Source organism: Harpegnathos saltator, unplaced genomic scaffold (genome assembly GCF_003227715.2).
Source record: "Harpegnathos saltator strain DR-91 unplaced genomic scaffold, Hsal_v8.6 scaffold83, whole genome shotgun sequence".
NCBI lineage: Eukaryota > Metazoa > Arthropoda > Insecta > Hymenoptera > Formicidae > Harpegnathos > Harpegnathos saltator.
Genome location: NW_020230682.1, coordinates 208,101 through 222,994, shown reverse-complemented (window position 1 = coordinate 222,994; position 14,894 = coordinate 208,101). Strand labels below are relative to the sequence as shown.

Sequence of the window (14,894 nt, the reverse complement as noted above, 5' to 3'; positions counted from 1 at the left end):
CGAACGCTCAGGGCCACTTTTACCAAGCAGCTGCAGTTAACTAACCGTTTTAGTAACCTTGCAGGATTCCAACTGAAACCGCTGTGGGAAGAAACAGAAAAGGAGCAACAAGGCAGCAACTTCAGTTAAAACTGACCCTGAAACGACTGAGCGTAAATCAACGTGTCAAGACTTCTCAGAGACCACGAAGCACCAAGTCGTAAGGGAGCGCAGGTCGTAAGGAGCAAAGACGACGTAAAAGATGAAAACGTGTATTATAAACATCATGTACATAGTAGATGACAGAGTTCGTGGCAGTATGCACAGGCAGTGCGCTCGCAGCTGTGACGATCGGGCTCGTCGAAAGGCTCGAAGAAGACGATCATCACTCCGCTTTGGACTTTCGGTTCCGTGGTTCCATTTAATGGTAGTAGCTGCCATAGCCGCCATAGCTGCCGTAATCACCATAGCCACCGTGACCGATTCCGTAGCCGTAGCCGAGACCGTATCCGTGGCCGTATCCGTGGCCGTAGCCGAGGCCGCTGGTGTAGCTGGTGACCGAGGGCGGAATCGTGTAACCATAGTGGCCATAGGTCACCGCTGGCGCCGCGTAAGTGACAGCAGGTGCGGTGTAAGCAAGCTTCGTGACGGCGGGCGCGTACGCCACCTTGGTGTAGGCTGGTGCGACGAGCTTAGCGACAGTCGGGGCGACCGCGACCTGTGCAGAGATCATTATTTCGCTCTGTCGATCAGAGGGGGTCTCATCACGAAGACGAATGGAAGTCCCCAGTTGAAACTGGGTCGTTTTAACATGGGTGAATCCTTCTCACTCGATCAGAGGGCGACTGCTTCTGTTGTCGCTATTACATCGGGACGTTCTACGTTATTATGAATAGAAGAAATCGTCTTGAAGATTGATCTTCGCAGGAAAAATTCGCAGGAAATTGACCTTCCGAAAATCGAATCGAGATCGCCCATCACTAATTAATACACAGACTGAGCGCTTCAAGAGAGGCTACGAAGACCACATCTGACAGGAATGGACTTCGCCCCAGGCATGTGACCTTTGTCCAGCTTGACTCCTATTGGGCAGAGCTAGACGAAGATGACATGCCTGTGGAGAGTGGAAGAGGAATACATGGCTGCCTTTTATATATTGTTTTGGAAGCTCTCGAGAAAGTCTGTGGTTACGCTGGGTTTGAAAAGTTTCTTGAATTTTTGGGATTTGGAATATCCAATGACGGAATTCGATTCCGGAAAAATCTCAGAAGTTCTCTCATTGGACGTTTCCGAACTGCGTCCAAAGAGAAAAGGATTCGAACCGTTTTGGAGCCCAATATAACATCTCACGCCTCATGGCTGGACGCAGCTCGACGCTTCTAGCTTAAAGAGCAAAAGACGCTGGTTATACTCTCCCCTCTTCTCCCTCTCATGATCCATTTTCGCCGTTCGAGTGATTGTACTTCCAGTACAATAGAATCCATTGTTCCTCGTTCGACTTCATTTGTCGCGTAACGGTTTCGAAAGTGATGCGTTACACTCGGAGATGCACTTGCGAGAGGATTACTCGGGTGAAAATGAGATGAAATATGTAAGAGATGAAATATGAAATATGTATTCCTCCTAGCGCTCTTCGAATAAGGTCCTGATGCAACTTTATCAGCAAACACTACTTGCCCTTCTCGAGCTGTTATAGCCATCGGCCAAGGGACCGATAATCCTTCACGCGTGGCGTAACGTCCGGCTGAAGAGAGCTTACCTTGTACGTATTGGCGTAACTGGTTGCAATTGGAGCAACTGGAGCGTGTGCGTATGTTGCGACCGCAGGTGCGATCGCCGCAACTCCATGACCCAAGCCGTAGCCACTGCCGTAACCACCATAGCCGTAAGTCCCGCCGTAAGTCCCGCCGTATCCGGAGTAGAGGCCGGCGGATGCGTAGGCGACGGTGGCGAGAAGAACGATCTGCGGTAAAGCGCGGGTACGGGCTATAGATATACGTGAGGAATATCCCTTAACCCTTTACGGTACGCTGGGACGCTAAACGCCCCACCTTTTAGCCGATCTTTGAGATTTTTCAAGGATTTTTTAACGAAAAATGTGAGGTCTTCTTAGTCTACAGTGCCCATAAAACATTAGCAAGAGTAACAAAAAGGTACAATATAGTTTATTGCAAAATAAACATAAATAAACAAATAATCGAAATTAGCAGTTTTCTTTTAGGTAGTCTCCATGAACCGATTTCGTGAAAATCATTACGCAATCCCACAGGAAAATTCGCAAAGTTACGGGCGAGTGCAAGAGTTTCTTGCTGGATTTTCATCAAAGATGCGACTGATCCCGTTTTACCGTAACACTTGCAATGCACATGTGAATACGCTGTACCAAAAATGGTGGGAAACAAGCACATCGTTCTCGATCACATTTCTTGGTCCACTTTTCGCCGCGATGCCCATCGGAACTTTTACACTCGCCCGATATATAATTAAAGCGGCTCCGTGTGCGTGCGAGAGAGCTCCGCAGTGTTTTTATTGAGCGAAGGGACACGTCGTCGCGCGCGTAACACAGCTCGAGAGATTTAATAACACCCTTCTCTCAAGTTTTTCGAATGATGAAACCCACGGACGGGAAAAAAACTAACTGAAAGTACAATATAAATTATAAAGAGCGAGCAAGAGAGAAGAGCGGAGGGAGGCAGAGATGCGTTATGAAAGTATAATATACACCATGAAACGCAAGTATATGAAAATAAATTACAGAGGAGTTTCGGGCTATCAGGGGGAAAGACACGTCGCGCCTTACGGCGCTAACATAAATTTCTACGCGACGGCGTCGTAAACGACGCGCGCGCATGCGCGCGTGCGGTGGTGCGTAGCCTTCGGCTTTATTTACGCACCGCGTATCCAGGATGATTCCAGCCACGTATTATAATGTGATATGAATGAAACGACGAGAGTATTCCTCGGCGTGATAAAATCGCGCCCGCGGCGGCGAGTAAAGTTCACCGCAAATGTTACCGTAGATCGTCCGTAGCGTTCCTCACGATATTGCGACTCCCTCCCTCTCTCTCTCTCTCTCTCCCTCTCTCTCTCTCTCTCTCTCTCTCTCTGTTTCTCCGCTTCGTCTCTCCCGCAGCCCGCGATAAGCGTGGCCCGACAAGAGGAAAGTGATAAGGAGGAATCAAATATCATCCTCAAAAAGTACGTGCATTCAAGGAAAGCAGAGTACATAAAAGACGCGCGAAGAACGTTGGCCAGCGTATCCGAGATCTTCCCGGCGTCACTTGTGTGCCGTTTGAGGAAAACCGCGCCGATATCCGCGCGACCCTCCCGGGAAAAGCTGGCCGAGTGTGTGCTCCCGCAAGAAAGAGAAAGAGGCAGACAGAAGGAGAGAAAGAGAGTGCTTTACTCACCAGCTTGAACATGTTGCTCGCGGGTGCTTGCGATCTCGTCGGTACTGCGGACTGACTACGCCTCGTGTACCCCGCCGGATCACTTATATATCCCCGGCGGATTGTTTTTACGTCGGTGGCGCGCCGCGTGTCGCGGAAGCGAGGGGGAGACACGCGGAAAAAAAAAGTTTTCCCTACCTCGCACGGGCGAGGCGAATTCGTCAGGCGAGCGCTGGCAGAGGCCGCCGAGAGGAGCGGGGGGAGGGAGACGGGCGGGTCGTTACGTGCTCACCTAGATCCTAGATCCTTAGCGGACGACTCGCGGTCGCAGACTCGGCGCGAAGGACGAAGCCATTACGCCGGCTGGGGGAAGAAAAAAGACGCGCGTCGGACGTTCGATTCCATCGTGAGAAAAAGCGCGTGGCCACCTTGAACGAGTACGCGCGTCGGGGGAGGAAAGGTGCGACGAGGAGAGGCGGTGAGACGGGGAGAGACGAGGAGAGACGCGAGACTCTCCGTCTCCTTCGTCGACGACGCGCGCGCGCTGCGCCACTCAATCGCTTTCAGTAATTATTCGCGCGTCTATGATCTTGTCTGTGCTCCGCGAAGCGTGAACAGAGCAACACGGGAACCTCGACCGATCGAATGTGGCACGCGGTGGTGTGGAAGCGATATCGAACACGCGAGCCTGCGTTTCTTTTCTATGATTTTCCAGCCGCCCCGGCGCGGCGGCCTTTGTATTGTTATGTATCTGATAGAGCAGCGCCTTTCTTTCTGTCGCGTTTTTCTCGCGTGCGTTTGTCTTCTTCTTCTCACGCAGCTTCTTCTCTCTCGCGCTCGTCTCTCCTGCGCTCGAGGGTCACGCGCCTTGGACTTTTTGTTATTCGGATGTTACGATATTACGACAGATGTTATAACGGCTACTTCCTAGAACGCGCCTTTGAGTTCGTTTCTTCAGGAATGAAGTAAACGATGAACACGACCATCTATTTACCACCATCATACTTCGTGACGGTTTAATGCTGTTTCTTGTAGCGCATTGAGTCGAGTTTAGATGAGTTAGTGGCTTATTAACTACAAAACAAAATATTTTTTTGTCAAGATGGAGTGTCACTGATGGCGAATGTTTTTAGAAATAAGAATGTTTTGTTTCATAATTGATCATCAATGACCAGTGTCACGCCGGTAGCGAACGTGTTGATAAAAGTATTTCCTTTCATCATTAGTGAGATTTTACAAAATTATTACTTATATGCAATACCAGATAAAATTGTGAGTTGTCATAAAGTAATGGTAGAAGATGGTTATATGTCTATCGTCTATTTCGTCCCCAAAGAAACCGACTCAAGAGACATTATCCGAAACACCCAATACATCTGTCATCAGATAAATTATAATGGATGTCGTTTATTATAATAGATACGTCATAAATACAGAGTGTCCAGAGTCTTTTGGAAAGGGGAAATTGTGAAAATAATCAGGTTAAACTGAGAAGAAAAGTTAAGTCATAATCATTTTGCAAAAATCGCAAAAGTTGTTAAGTTATCAATAATTGAAAATGACCACATCTAGAGAGCTCTTTTAATTGATAATTTGAAAATTTGCGTACTTATTGGCAAAATGGTTAAGGGCTTTTTTGTTCAGAATGGTCTAACCTACAATTATATGATTATTTAGCGATAGATATGAGTACATTGAACTTTGAACCCTGAATGTTGAACCCGCTAGGCACAATAGCCGTCATATAATTGTATTGTAGGTTAAGTTATTCTGAACAAAAAAATCCTATACCATTTTGCAAATAAGTACGCAAATTTTCAAATTATGAAATAAAATAGCCTCTAGATGTGGTCATTCTTTAATAACTATTACGATTTTTGCAAAATGGTACTTGACTTGTCTTTGCAGTTTGATCTGATTAATCTTCACAATCTTTTGCTTCCAAAAGATCCCGGACACCCTGTATATGTTATATTCAAACTTGGGAAAGTTGTATTATTCAGATTATATTCAGATTATAGATATTGTTATAATATTATATCACAATAGATATTATAATACGTCTATTATGAAATTAGCGGCGCGTGACGTGGGCATTATTTACTATAATATATGTCGCACAATATTTTTTTCATAATATATCTAGATTTGGGAAAGTCACTTCTTCAAAGTAACTCGTTATCGCTACTCGCGAAAAGCAAGTGGTTACACTTTCCCTTACTTTTTAACCGCACTGCTCCGAATGATTCTATCCGTGGCGCCGTTGTACCGAAAAAATGTAGTCGCGTTAACATTATTATTGAAAGAAAAAAAAAGATCACTATGTCGTTATTTAAAGCAGTAACTCATACAACAACGGCGTTACAAGTAACGCGCCACGTTCCAATTGTTACTCGTTAGAGAAAAAAGTAAGGCCCTTCCGGTTATCATTACTCGTTATCATCGCTCGAGAAATAACGAGTCGTCGCTGTAAATTGCGACATCCTGTCTATTTTTTCACCAAGTTTTAAAGACTTCCCACTGCCGGCCATCCCATACACACGTCTCGAGCGCGCATTGATGTGACCGAAAAAGAAGCAGCGCTTTATAATCGCTAAGGAAAGAAGGAAACAAAAAAAGACGATTAACGTCGTTAGCAAGTTAACAAGTCGCTATTGGAGGAAAGGAACTTTTAACGATAACAGCGCATGCGCGGTATAACTCTTTGCTCCCTCCAGCGCCATAATTGATATTATTACGCGTACTTTTCTTCTCGCATTTACATCCCCGCGTCGTATCTTTCTCGATACGCCCATACACACGGCCTGCTCCGCTCGTATTCTTACCGCCATCATCGATAATTGCGTCGCGCCACGGTCCGAATCGATCTCGATGACTCGATCGAGGATGAATGGGTGTGCCGACGGCGAGCGCCGCTTCCGGCCGCCGCTGTCGGAGAGAGAAAGAGGGGAGAAGAGAGAAAAAAAGTGAGTCATCGCGTGCATGGAAACGAGCCCGTGGAAATGCGCTCTATTCATACTTCATAACTAGCGTCCACGACTGCGTTGTCGCGACTCGATTATTCATGGAATTTACTCGCTCGTGGTTATTACGTCTCTCTCTCTCTCTCTCTCTCTCTCTCTCTCTCTCTCTCTCTCTCTCTCTCTCTCTCTCTCTCTCTCTCTCTCTCTCATGCGCGCCGAGGAGGGTGAGATAGCGAGGCAGAAAGAGAGAGAGAGAGAGAGAGGGGGGACGCTATACTTTGTTAACCGTGAAACAAATATTTTTACACGCTCCTTCCTCAGTCGCTTTAGTCGATGTCGCATGCGACCTCGTCGCTGGTCATCGCGGATTATCTTCGTCCTTATTGCGGCTCGCGTTTATACGCCACCGCGCACCGCCGGTAAACAACACGCGGCGGACGTGAAAAATTCCCGCGTAATTAAGGTCCGTTATCCACTGTCCCGAGCCTCTTAATAAAGTGCACGCTGCGGCACGAGCGCGTGCCGCACAATAGTCTAAAATCGTGAAGACCTGGCAAGAAATCAATTTTTCCAATGCGTTCAAGTACCAGTAAGAATTATTGTGATTCCAAGAAGAATGTGCAAGGAACAATTTCTTATAATTTAAATGCTTTTACGTTGCCCTGAATACAAGTGGATAAAAATAAAGAATTTTTAGTATGCTTAATATGCTGCCCTCTGCACTTTATTTACATTAGCCTTTAAATTGCACAAAGTAGTTTATTAAAATGATTTAGCACGATATATTATTATTCGACATATATACTTTAAATATTATTCGCAAAATTGACAAATGAACTTAACATAACATGTATATTCGAAGTAGTTTTTAACCTCATATAATGCTTATAAAAAGAATCACATACTACAACTTTATTATACGATTTACAAGCTTTAGCCGTTTTTAGTCAAGAAGGTTTTATGGCCAAATTGTCCAGAATATCGTACTCTTGAAGCACGTGAAGAAAGAAATTGCTACTTTTTGCTGATTTCGTTTTTATAATAAAAAATCAGGCGAAAATTAAGTTATAGTTAAGATTAGCTATATAATTGTAATTTCTGCGTCTGATTATCTGTGTTAAGAAAATAATAACTTTTTTATATTTCCCTTGTTTTTTACTACTAAATTTTTTTATACCTGTATCAGAAAACTTCTATACAAAAGTAGCTGCGTCCCTCCTTCTGATATATTTAATCTTTTAAATTTCTAAGTTCGATATGAATGCTTTAAGATTTGAAATATTCTTCCGCCAATTCAATCCAGTATGTTTAACAACTAGCGTATCTATATCTGTAATGAAAAATTTTGTTTCTCTCTTCAAAATATTTTTTGTCAAAATAAGATATTAAAATATGCGTGTGTACGTGATATTTAAAATAATATTTAAAAAATAAATTTATTTATATTTCACCGAGCAGATAGTGTATCTTATTTTATCGTGACACGTTATTGTTTTGAAAAAAACAAGTCGGTGATCTTTAAATTTCGAAAAATATGAGCTAAAGATAGAAATATTGGCAATAATATTTGTCCTCATGTGACATTTAATTATAAAAAATAATCTAAGTTGCTATCTTCAACAGTTGCAGAATAATTAACACATACCACTTTAAAAATCTCACTCTGCATATTTTTTTTATATCAGTAATGGTCCTCCTAGATGGCAAATGTCGTTTATATCGTATGCGATTTATTGTTACTAACGATATTAACTTTTGCCACAAAATCAGGCGTTTAGACCACTGCGTGCCGGAGATATACAGAGTGTACCTGAACACCACCGATGAACTCGCGGGACTCTATGCGCAAGAAATAGGCTAAAGTATTATTCAGAGCTTGAAGGCTCCTCTGATGACCATTTACTAAGACTACCTATTTTTGGTAAAACTCGCGCTTACAGGAGAGATACCTCCAGTTACTTTATCCGTCGTATAAATCATCATCCCGAATAGATTTGCTCGTCGTGTATATTTATAACACTCCTCAGGTCTTAGTCGTCGTTCGTTGTTTGTTAAGAAATCAACAAAAAAGCTTCGTAAATAGAACATAATTTTCCGACACGGTATATATTTAACAAACTTTGAGGTCCTCCGCACCCCAGCCTGAACTAAACTAATCCATCACCTATATTTTTGGACACGATGTTGTGGATTGGGTAATCGTGTATGGGTTGGATAGACAATGAGCGACAGCTAAGATCTTTTGTTTGTGTTATTCGGGAGAATGATATATACAACGGATAAAAGTCATTGGAGTTGTCCCTCCTGTAAGCGCGAGTTTTATCAAAAATAGATAATTTTAGTAAATGTATGTCTCTTCACGAACGTTTAGTTTCTAAGTTATAGCTATCGCAATTTCATTCTTTTCCAAGAATTTTTTATATTTTATCTATTAAATCGTGCTTTACAAATAAGTGATTAGACAACACTATTATAAAATTTGCACAAAACTTATATCTGCAAGCTCCTCGATAGGCATTAATGATATCAAGGGGGAGTAATACGTTTTTTAATTCCAATCGTGACAAACGGTATCAAGGTCACGATGAATGGTCCATTGGTTAAACTTCAGAAATGATCAAAATTGATAGGTATGATCTTGAAGACCAGGTGTTGTATTATCATCCTCAATCTGCGACACATGTCCTTCCGTTATTGTCATCTTTTGAATCATCTATATCTCAGAAACAAAACTTTTACGGACAAATGCTCGCCAAAGTTCTGTTGTTTACTTTTCAACAGAAAATCTGTCTTGTAAGTTTATCGGTAAAGTTCAAATGCGCTCTATATATACAATGTGTACATATTCAATATATGTTGAATATACAGCGTCCGAGATCTTTTGGAAAGGAAAAATTGTGAAGATCAATTAGATCAGATTGAGAAGAAAAGTCAAGTATCATTTTGCAAAAATCGCAATAGTTATCAAGTTATTAATGAAAATGATCACATCCAGAAGCTCGTTTAATTGATAATTTGAACCTTTATTTGCAAAATGGTTCAAGATTCAGAGTTCAAAATTCAATATACTCATACCTATCGCTAGACACAATAGCCGTCAAATAATTGTAAGTTAGGTCATTCTGAACAAAAAGGTCTTTCACCATTTTGTAAATAAGTAGGCAAATTTTCAAGTTATCGATTAAAAGAGTCTCTAAATGTAGTCATTTTCGATCATTAATAACTATTACGATTTTTGCAAAATGATACTTGACTTTTCTTCTCAGTTTGATCTGATTAATCTTCACAATTTTTCCTTTCCAAAAGATCCTGGACACCCTATATATATATCTACGTTGAGGGTCCACATAATCGATTTTTAAAAAGTCCAAAATGAGAACATACCCGCATTGATATATTTTTACCTTGTCCGCTATCCGAATAATCGGGTGTTCGAAAAATGTCAGATCTGAATGACTATCGAGGCCCTAATTGATACATGCCTGAACAAAGACAAAATGGCCCCACACTGCCTCCACCTGGTACATGTTGCGTGGGAACTAAAGTCAATCGTCTAATCCTTATATAGAAATCTGTATGCTGAAGGTACAGCCATTGCGTGCGATCGCAAAGCCCCACTCGGGCCTTAAGCCCGGCAAGTGCTAAAGTTCTTGTCTAATCTGCTTTCCAGGTCTCTGTCCAGGCGTCCATCTTGTATTCGTGTCCTACGTGTCATGAACATTCCAGTCCGCTTTTTGAGGGAGAGGACCAGCCAGAAAACTCCGAGTCGAGGTTATTACGCCGGCTTGTGTGCAATACACCGGGACAGCGTCCGCGATTCGGCCGTTCCTCGCCAACGTCGGCCAACATCGTTTTTCTGCAGACTACGGCATTTTTTGCGGCTTGTGCTTGCTGGCCGAGCTGAATGCGACTCGGACTCGGGGAAATAATCGTTCCAATGCGATTAACCCGGCCGGCGTCTACGATGTATCCGCCCTTGCGCGTATCCGCGAGGCACGTTTAACCTGATATCGTGGATCGGGGCTAACGAAGATAAATATCGCCGCGTGTATACCGTAAGAACGGGCCGCCTGTGTATTGCGAGATGCCCGTATCCAGGCGAATTCCCTTTACGCTGGAGCGCGCGAAATGTCGCTGCGAGAGACAAACGGTTCGCTGTCTCTTACCTGTCCGGACGCCCCAGGGCGATCGATTTTTTCAAAGACGCCCGGTCGCCGCGAATGCGTCGCTCACACAGTCGAGTGACGATGCACAATGCACGGCGACGGACGGGGCGGGTGTAAAGGATCGAGTCCGTGAATTCTGCGTGGGTCTTACGGTGATGTATTGCAATTTTTATCTCCTACACGCGTGTTACCTGCATTTTGCTTATCGAGTAACGCCAGCTCCGGCGCGCTGCTTCGTAACCACGTGATGCTCCCTTAAAGAATAACGGAAAGTGTGCTGGAATTAGTGGTGAGACAATTTTGAGGACCCGGGTATATCGGGTGCAATCGATTATGTTCAATGTTGCCTGGATAAAATGATACACTAGGTTTGTTTGCTATTGCTGAACTGGCTGCACTAACTTGCACTTATTCTCTTCTTCTCTCCCTTTCACTATCTCCTAGATGTATATCTATTTCTTTTTATGTTCCCTAAGTGTACACTAGTTCAGCGATAAAAGACAGACCTATAGATGGTCTTTCAGATAAAGTTCTGGCGCCCCTAACTTTCTGTATCTGGTTTATATAGATATATGTCGTTTTCATTTGCACCTTAAATTAAAAGTGTTATTTTTTTTAATTGTTATTTATTTTTATAAAATTATTAAAGATGACATTCGCAGGTAATTTAGTCTACGTTCAGTATCTGCTGTTATCTAGATAAAATCACGTATAGATGATCATCTAGAAATTTCTAGAAAAATTAATTTATTTTTATCTGGATATTATGAATATATACAGGGTGTGTCCGAAATTTTTTGGAAATGAAAAATTGTGAAGATTAATCAGATCAATCTGAGAAGAAAAGTCCCTTACCATTTTGCAAATAAGTACGCAAATTTTCAAGTTATCAATTAAAAAAGCCTCCAGATGTGATCGTTTTCAATCATTAATAACTTAATAACTACGACTTTTGCAAAATGGTACTGGACTTTTCCTCTCAGTTTGATCTGATTAATCTTCACAACTTTTTTTTCCAAAAGATCTCGGACACCCTGTATATTATCTTTATTTGTAACTTAAATTTTAAACTTAAAAAAAAAGTGTTATCTTTACAAAATTATCTAAGATGACGTTCGCAAATAATTTAATCCATATCATAAACGTGTGAAATGTTGAAATATTGTTTTTTACGTCGCATATATTTGCGTTTGTTAATTTTTTTTTGGGATCCATTCATAATCGGGAGAAAATACTAAGAGAAAACGTGTTTCATCTTCCCTTTATCCAGCTGATTTTAAAATCATTCAAGTCCAGCGCTATTTGTGTGCGATTAAATGTTGCAAAACTCTTTTCTTCGGTGAGTTTCGCAACGCTCTATCCAATAGGAAAATGGATCTCCTGAGAATTACTGAGAAAACATTCTCCTATTGGATGCGGAATGCGTTGTAAAATTCATCGAAGAAAAGCGTTGAAACATTTAATCTCAGCCGGCTGTGCTAGCCAGCTGCCCGAATTTTCTGGATATTACCCGGATATTCGACAGGATTGGGAAGTAACGCGCTTCTTGTGACGCCGTTACCGTTACCAGTTATTATTTTCTTTTCTTTCTAACTTAAATGGTATCACGACTTTTCAGGTTAGATATTGCGACTTTTCAGAAAATTGTTCTACTATTTAAATTTCGATACATTCCTTTCCGGAGCGATGTGTGTGCACTTTTTGTCAGCAACGACTTGGTATAATGGCGGCATTTCTTATCAGTAACAGCAAAGTTAACGCAATACATCTTTTGGGAACTGTTGGGAGAATACAATTGTTACTTTTATCATTATTCATAGGAATGACGTATTATATTGAACATATCTACGTAGAATGGGTAATGACAAACCTCGAAGAGACCTTTAAAACTTGATGGGAAAAGTGATGAAAACTTTAACAATTAGTTGCTTCTTGAGTAACGACAATAGTAGCGAAATATTTGGAAAAATGAGTAACGGGGAACTACTCGTTCCTATGGGTTTAGCGACCAACGTTAAAAAGTTAAAAAACAATTTGAAGACAACAACTTTCCAGCTCCGTCCTACTTGGACACCGAGTACATGTACATTACGTACGTGTGTACGTGAAACAACGGTCATGTGTCACTTTTATGTTATGTAAGAATTATGCTCGATATTAGCTGAGAATATTCGCGACGAAGAATTCAGAGCGGACTTGTCCGCCAGCGCACGAGGCGGGCATGAGAATCAGCCTTTATGCCGGGCGATTCCAGTCGGAGTCTTGCTTCCGAAACGGACGGTCCTCTTCCTCCTCTTCCGCCGCGCGACCATTTGAGGTCGTTCGCGCGAGGTCATTAGCGAAGACCGTGCGCGAAGACGTAAAACCGCGACGACGCGACCATGGAGAGCAAGAGCAAGAGAGAGAGGGAAGGGAGAGCGCGACCAATGACGGAAACTACAAGCCGGCGGTCCAAATCCCTGAGGTTTGCGCGAGCCCGCATTAGCATTAGCGTTCCGTCGCGGACGCTCGGCCATCGTCGCCGGCGATGGCCGCTCCGCCCTCGCGCTTCCGCACTTCCGCCGTGGGCTTACGTAAACGCTGCGGCCGGTAACTGCGAGCCGAGAGCGCTCGTCTTGGCGCATCCTCGTGGCCTCTTCTGTGGAGTTCCGCTCTCCTCGTCGGAGCCGACGACAGCACACGTGTCGCGCGCAGCGTTCCTCACGGCCGGCGGGCGTCCGAGCGTGGCGGCGTTGTCCACGCCTGATTTTTCGCGGGACGCTCAGAGATGCGTGACATCAGTCCTTAACGAGTCCTCGCCGCTCCCGCGCCGTTGCGCAATTATTATTGCCAATAACGCTCCCCGCGCGCGCGCGCGAGAGCCGCCGCCGGGTGATGTACGAGTCTCCGAAGCACGCGCGCCGGGATTTATTATGGCGCGTTATCGCGCCGTCGAGAGATTGCGAAAGAATTGCTCCCGGAGCGAAGTACGCTCCCGAAATAAATCGCGAGGTGATTCTCGCCGGCGACTAAACGACCGCGCGCGCCGCTGTGATTACGATTACGCGGTTAGGGCCATGGCACACAAAGTAAGAACTTGAGCAGTGAGACATAAGCGGTAAGCAAATCGACTAGTCACAATCGAAACTGAAGGACGCCATTTTACAAACTTACGAGAATATAGTGCTTAAGTTTCTTTATGTGCCATCCGCTTTACGCGCGGGCGATATAGGTTAGATCTCCGCCTACGATAGATGATTTAAGTTTTAGAAACTGACCAATTGTAGTCGAATATTCTTCTAAACATTGTCTATGATTGATCAATTTCTTAAGACTCAAGGCTTAAAGTACCAATTTAAAGCGGATGGCACATAAAGAAACTTAAGCAATAAGACGTAAGCAGTAAAGAAACTGACCAATCACAATCAATTATTCTCCTAAGTTTTAAAATGGCATCCTTAAGTTTCGATTGTGATTGGTCGATTTGCTTACTGCTTATGTCAAGTTCGTTTGTGTGCCATGGCCCTTAATTGGAATTTCTAGCCTTAAGTAAATTGGACAATTCCCAACATGTTAAATAAGCACTTTAAACTTTAAGCATTGAGAAACTGACCACAATCAAAGTTAAGGAGAATATTCGACTATAATTGGTCTTAAAGCTTAAATCATCTGTTGTAATCTGAGCATTACATTTCGTCGGGTTGGCGATATTAATCGCGAAATATGCGGGTGGTCGGATGAACATTGAGCGACGTGCAATTGTGTCACCTTGACGGTCTCATGGCGTGAGGAACGTTGCAGGGATGCGGGTAGGAAGAGGTGGATTGAAGTTTTGGTAAACCTTCGTATCAGTGTTCCAATCTGGGATGAAGTCAACCTCGGTGTATGTCGTCAACTCGCAGTAACATTCAAAGGGCTTAAGTCGTTTATTCGCTTATTGTTTATTAGGAGATTGTTAACAAAAAAGGTTCGGAGATTATACCAGTTATATTTCGAGACGGGCTTCAGCTCGAGGAAGGTTTCGGCCATTGTTTAAAACTAATCTATAAACAAAGAAAGTTTCAACAACGCAATTCAAGTTTGATTAGGTTAGGCTGAGTTGGAATACGGAGATTTTTATCCATTTTTAATGATATAAAAAGTAATTAAGATAAACACTAGTTGGTGGAAGTAAACTTCCATGCAAACATTTCAACCTAACCTAACTTATATTATTCGAAATTTTTCACTCGCAACTTTATGCTAAACAATGAACGACCGCTAAAACTTTTTTATCGGGACATTGATATGCCGGTTTACCGAAATTTCTCATTAAATTAAAGTCCCTCCGCGCGAGGATAAAAGGACGCGACTGGGGTAAGGCAAACGCCGCTACGAGCGCTTACTCGCGCAGTGTCCTACTTGAAGGAGAGTAAGCG

At 43.0% G+C, this 14,894-nt stretch overlaps 1 protein-coding gene across 1 annotated transcript; it reads right to left on the bottom strand.

Moving 5' to 3' along the window:
- Positions 1–235: 235 nt before the first annotated feature.
- Positions 236–3,524, bottom strand: LOC105183872 (cuticle protein 65). Its single transcript, XM_011142290.3, has 3 exons — positions 3,390–3,524; positions 1,739–1,942; positions 236–697 (listed from the first exon to the last, which is right to left on the bottom strand). The coding sequence occupies exons 1-3, from the start codon at positions 3,399–3,401 to the stop codon at positions 401–403; spliced, it is 513 nt and encodes a 170-aa protein (XP_011140592.1). The 5' UTR covers positions 3,402–3,524; the 3' UTR covers positions 236–400.
- Between the last annotated feature and the right edge of the window lie 11,370 nt (positions 3,525–14,894).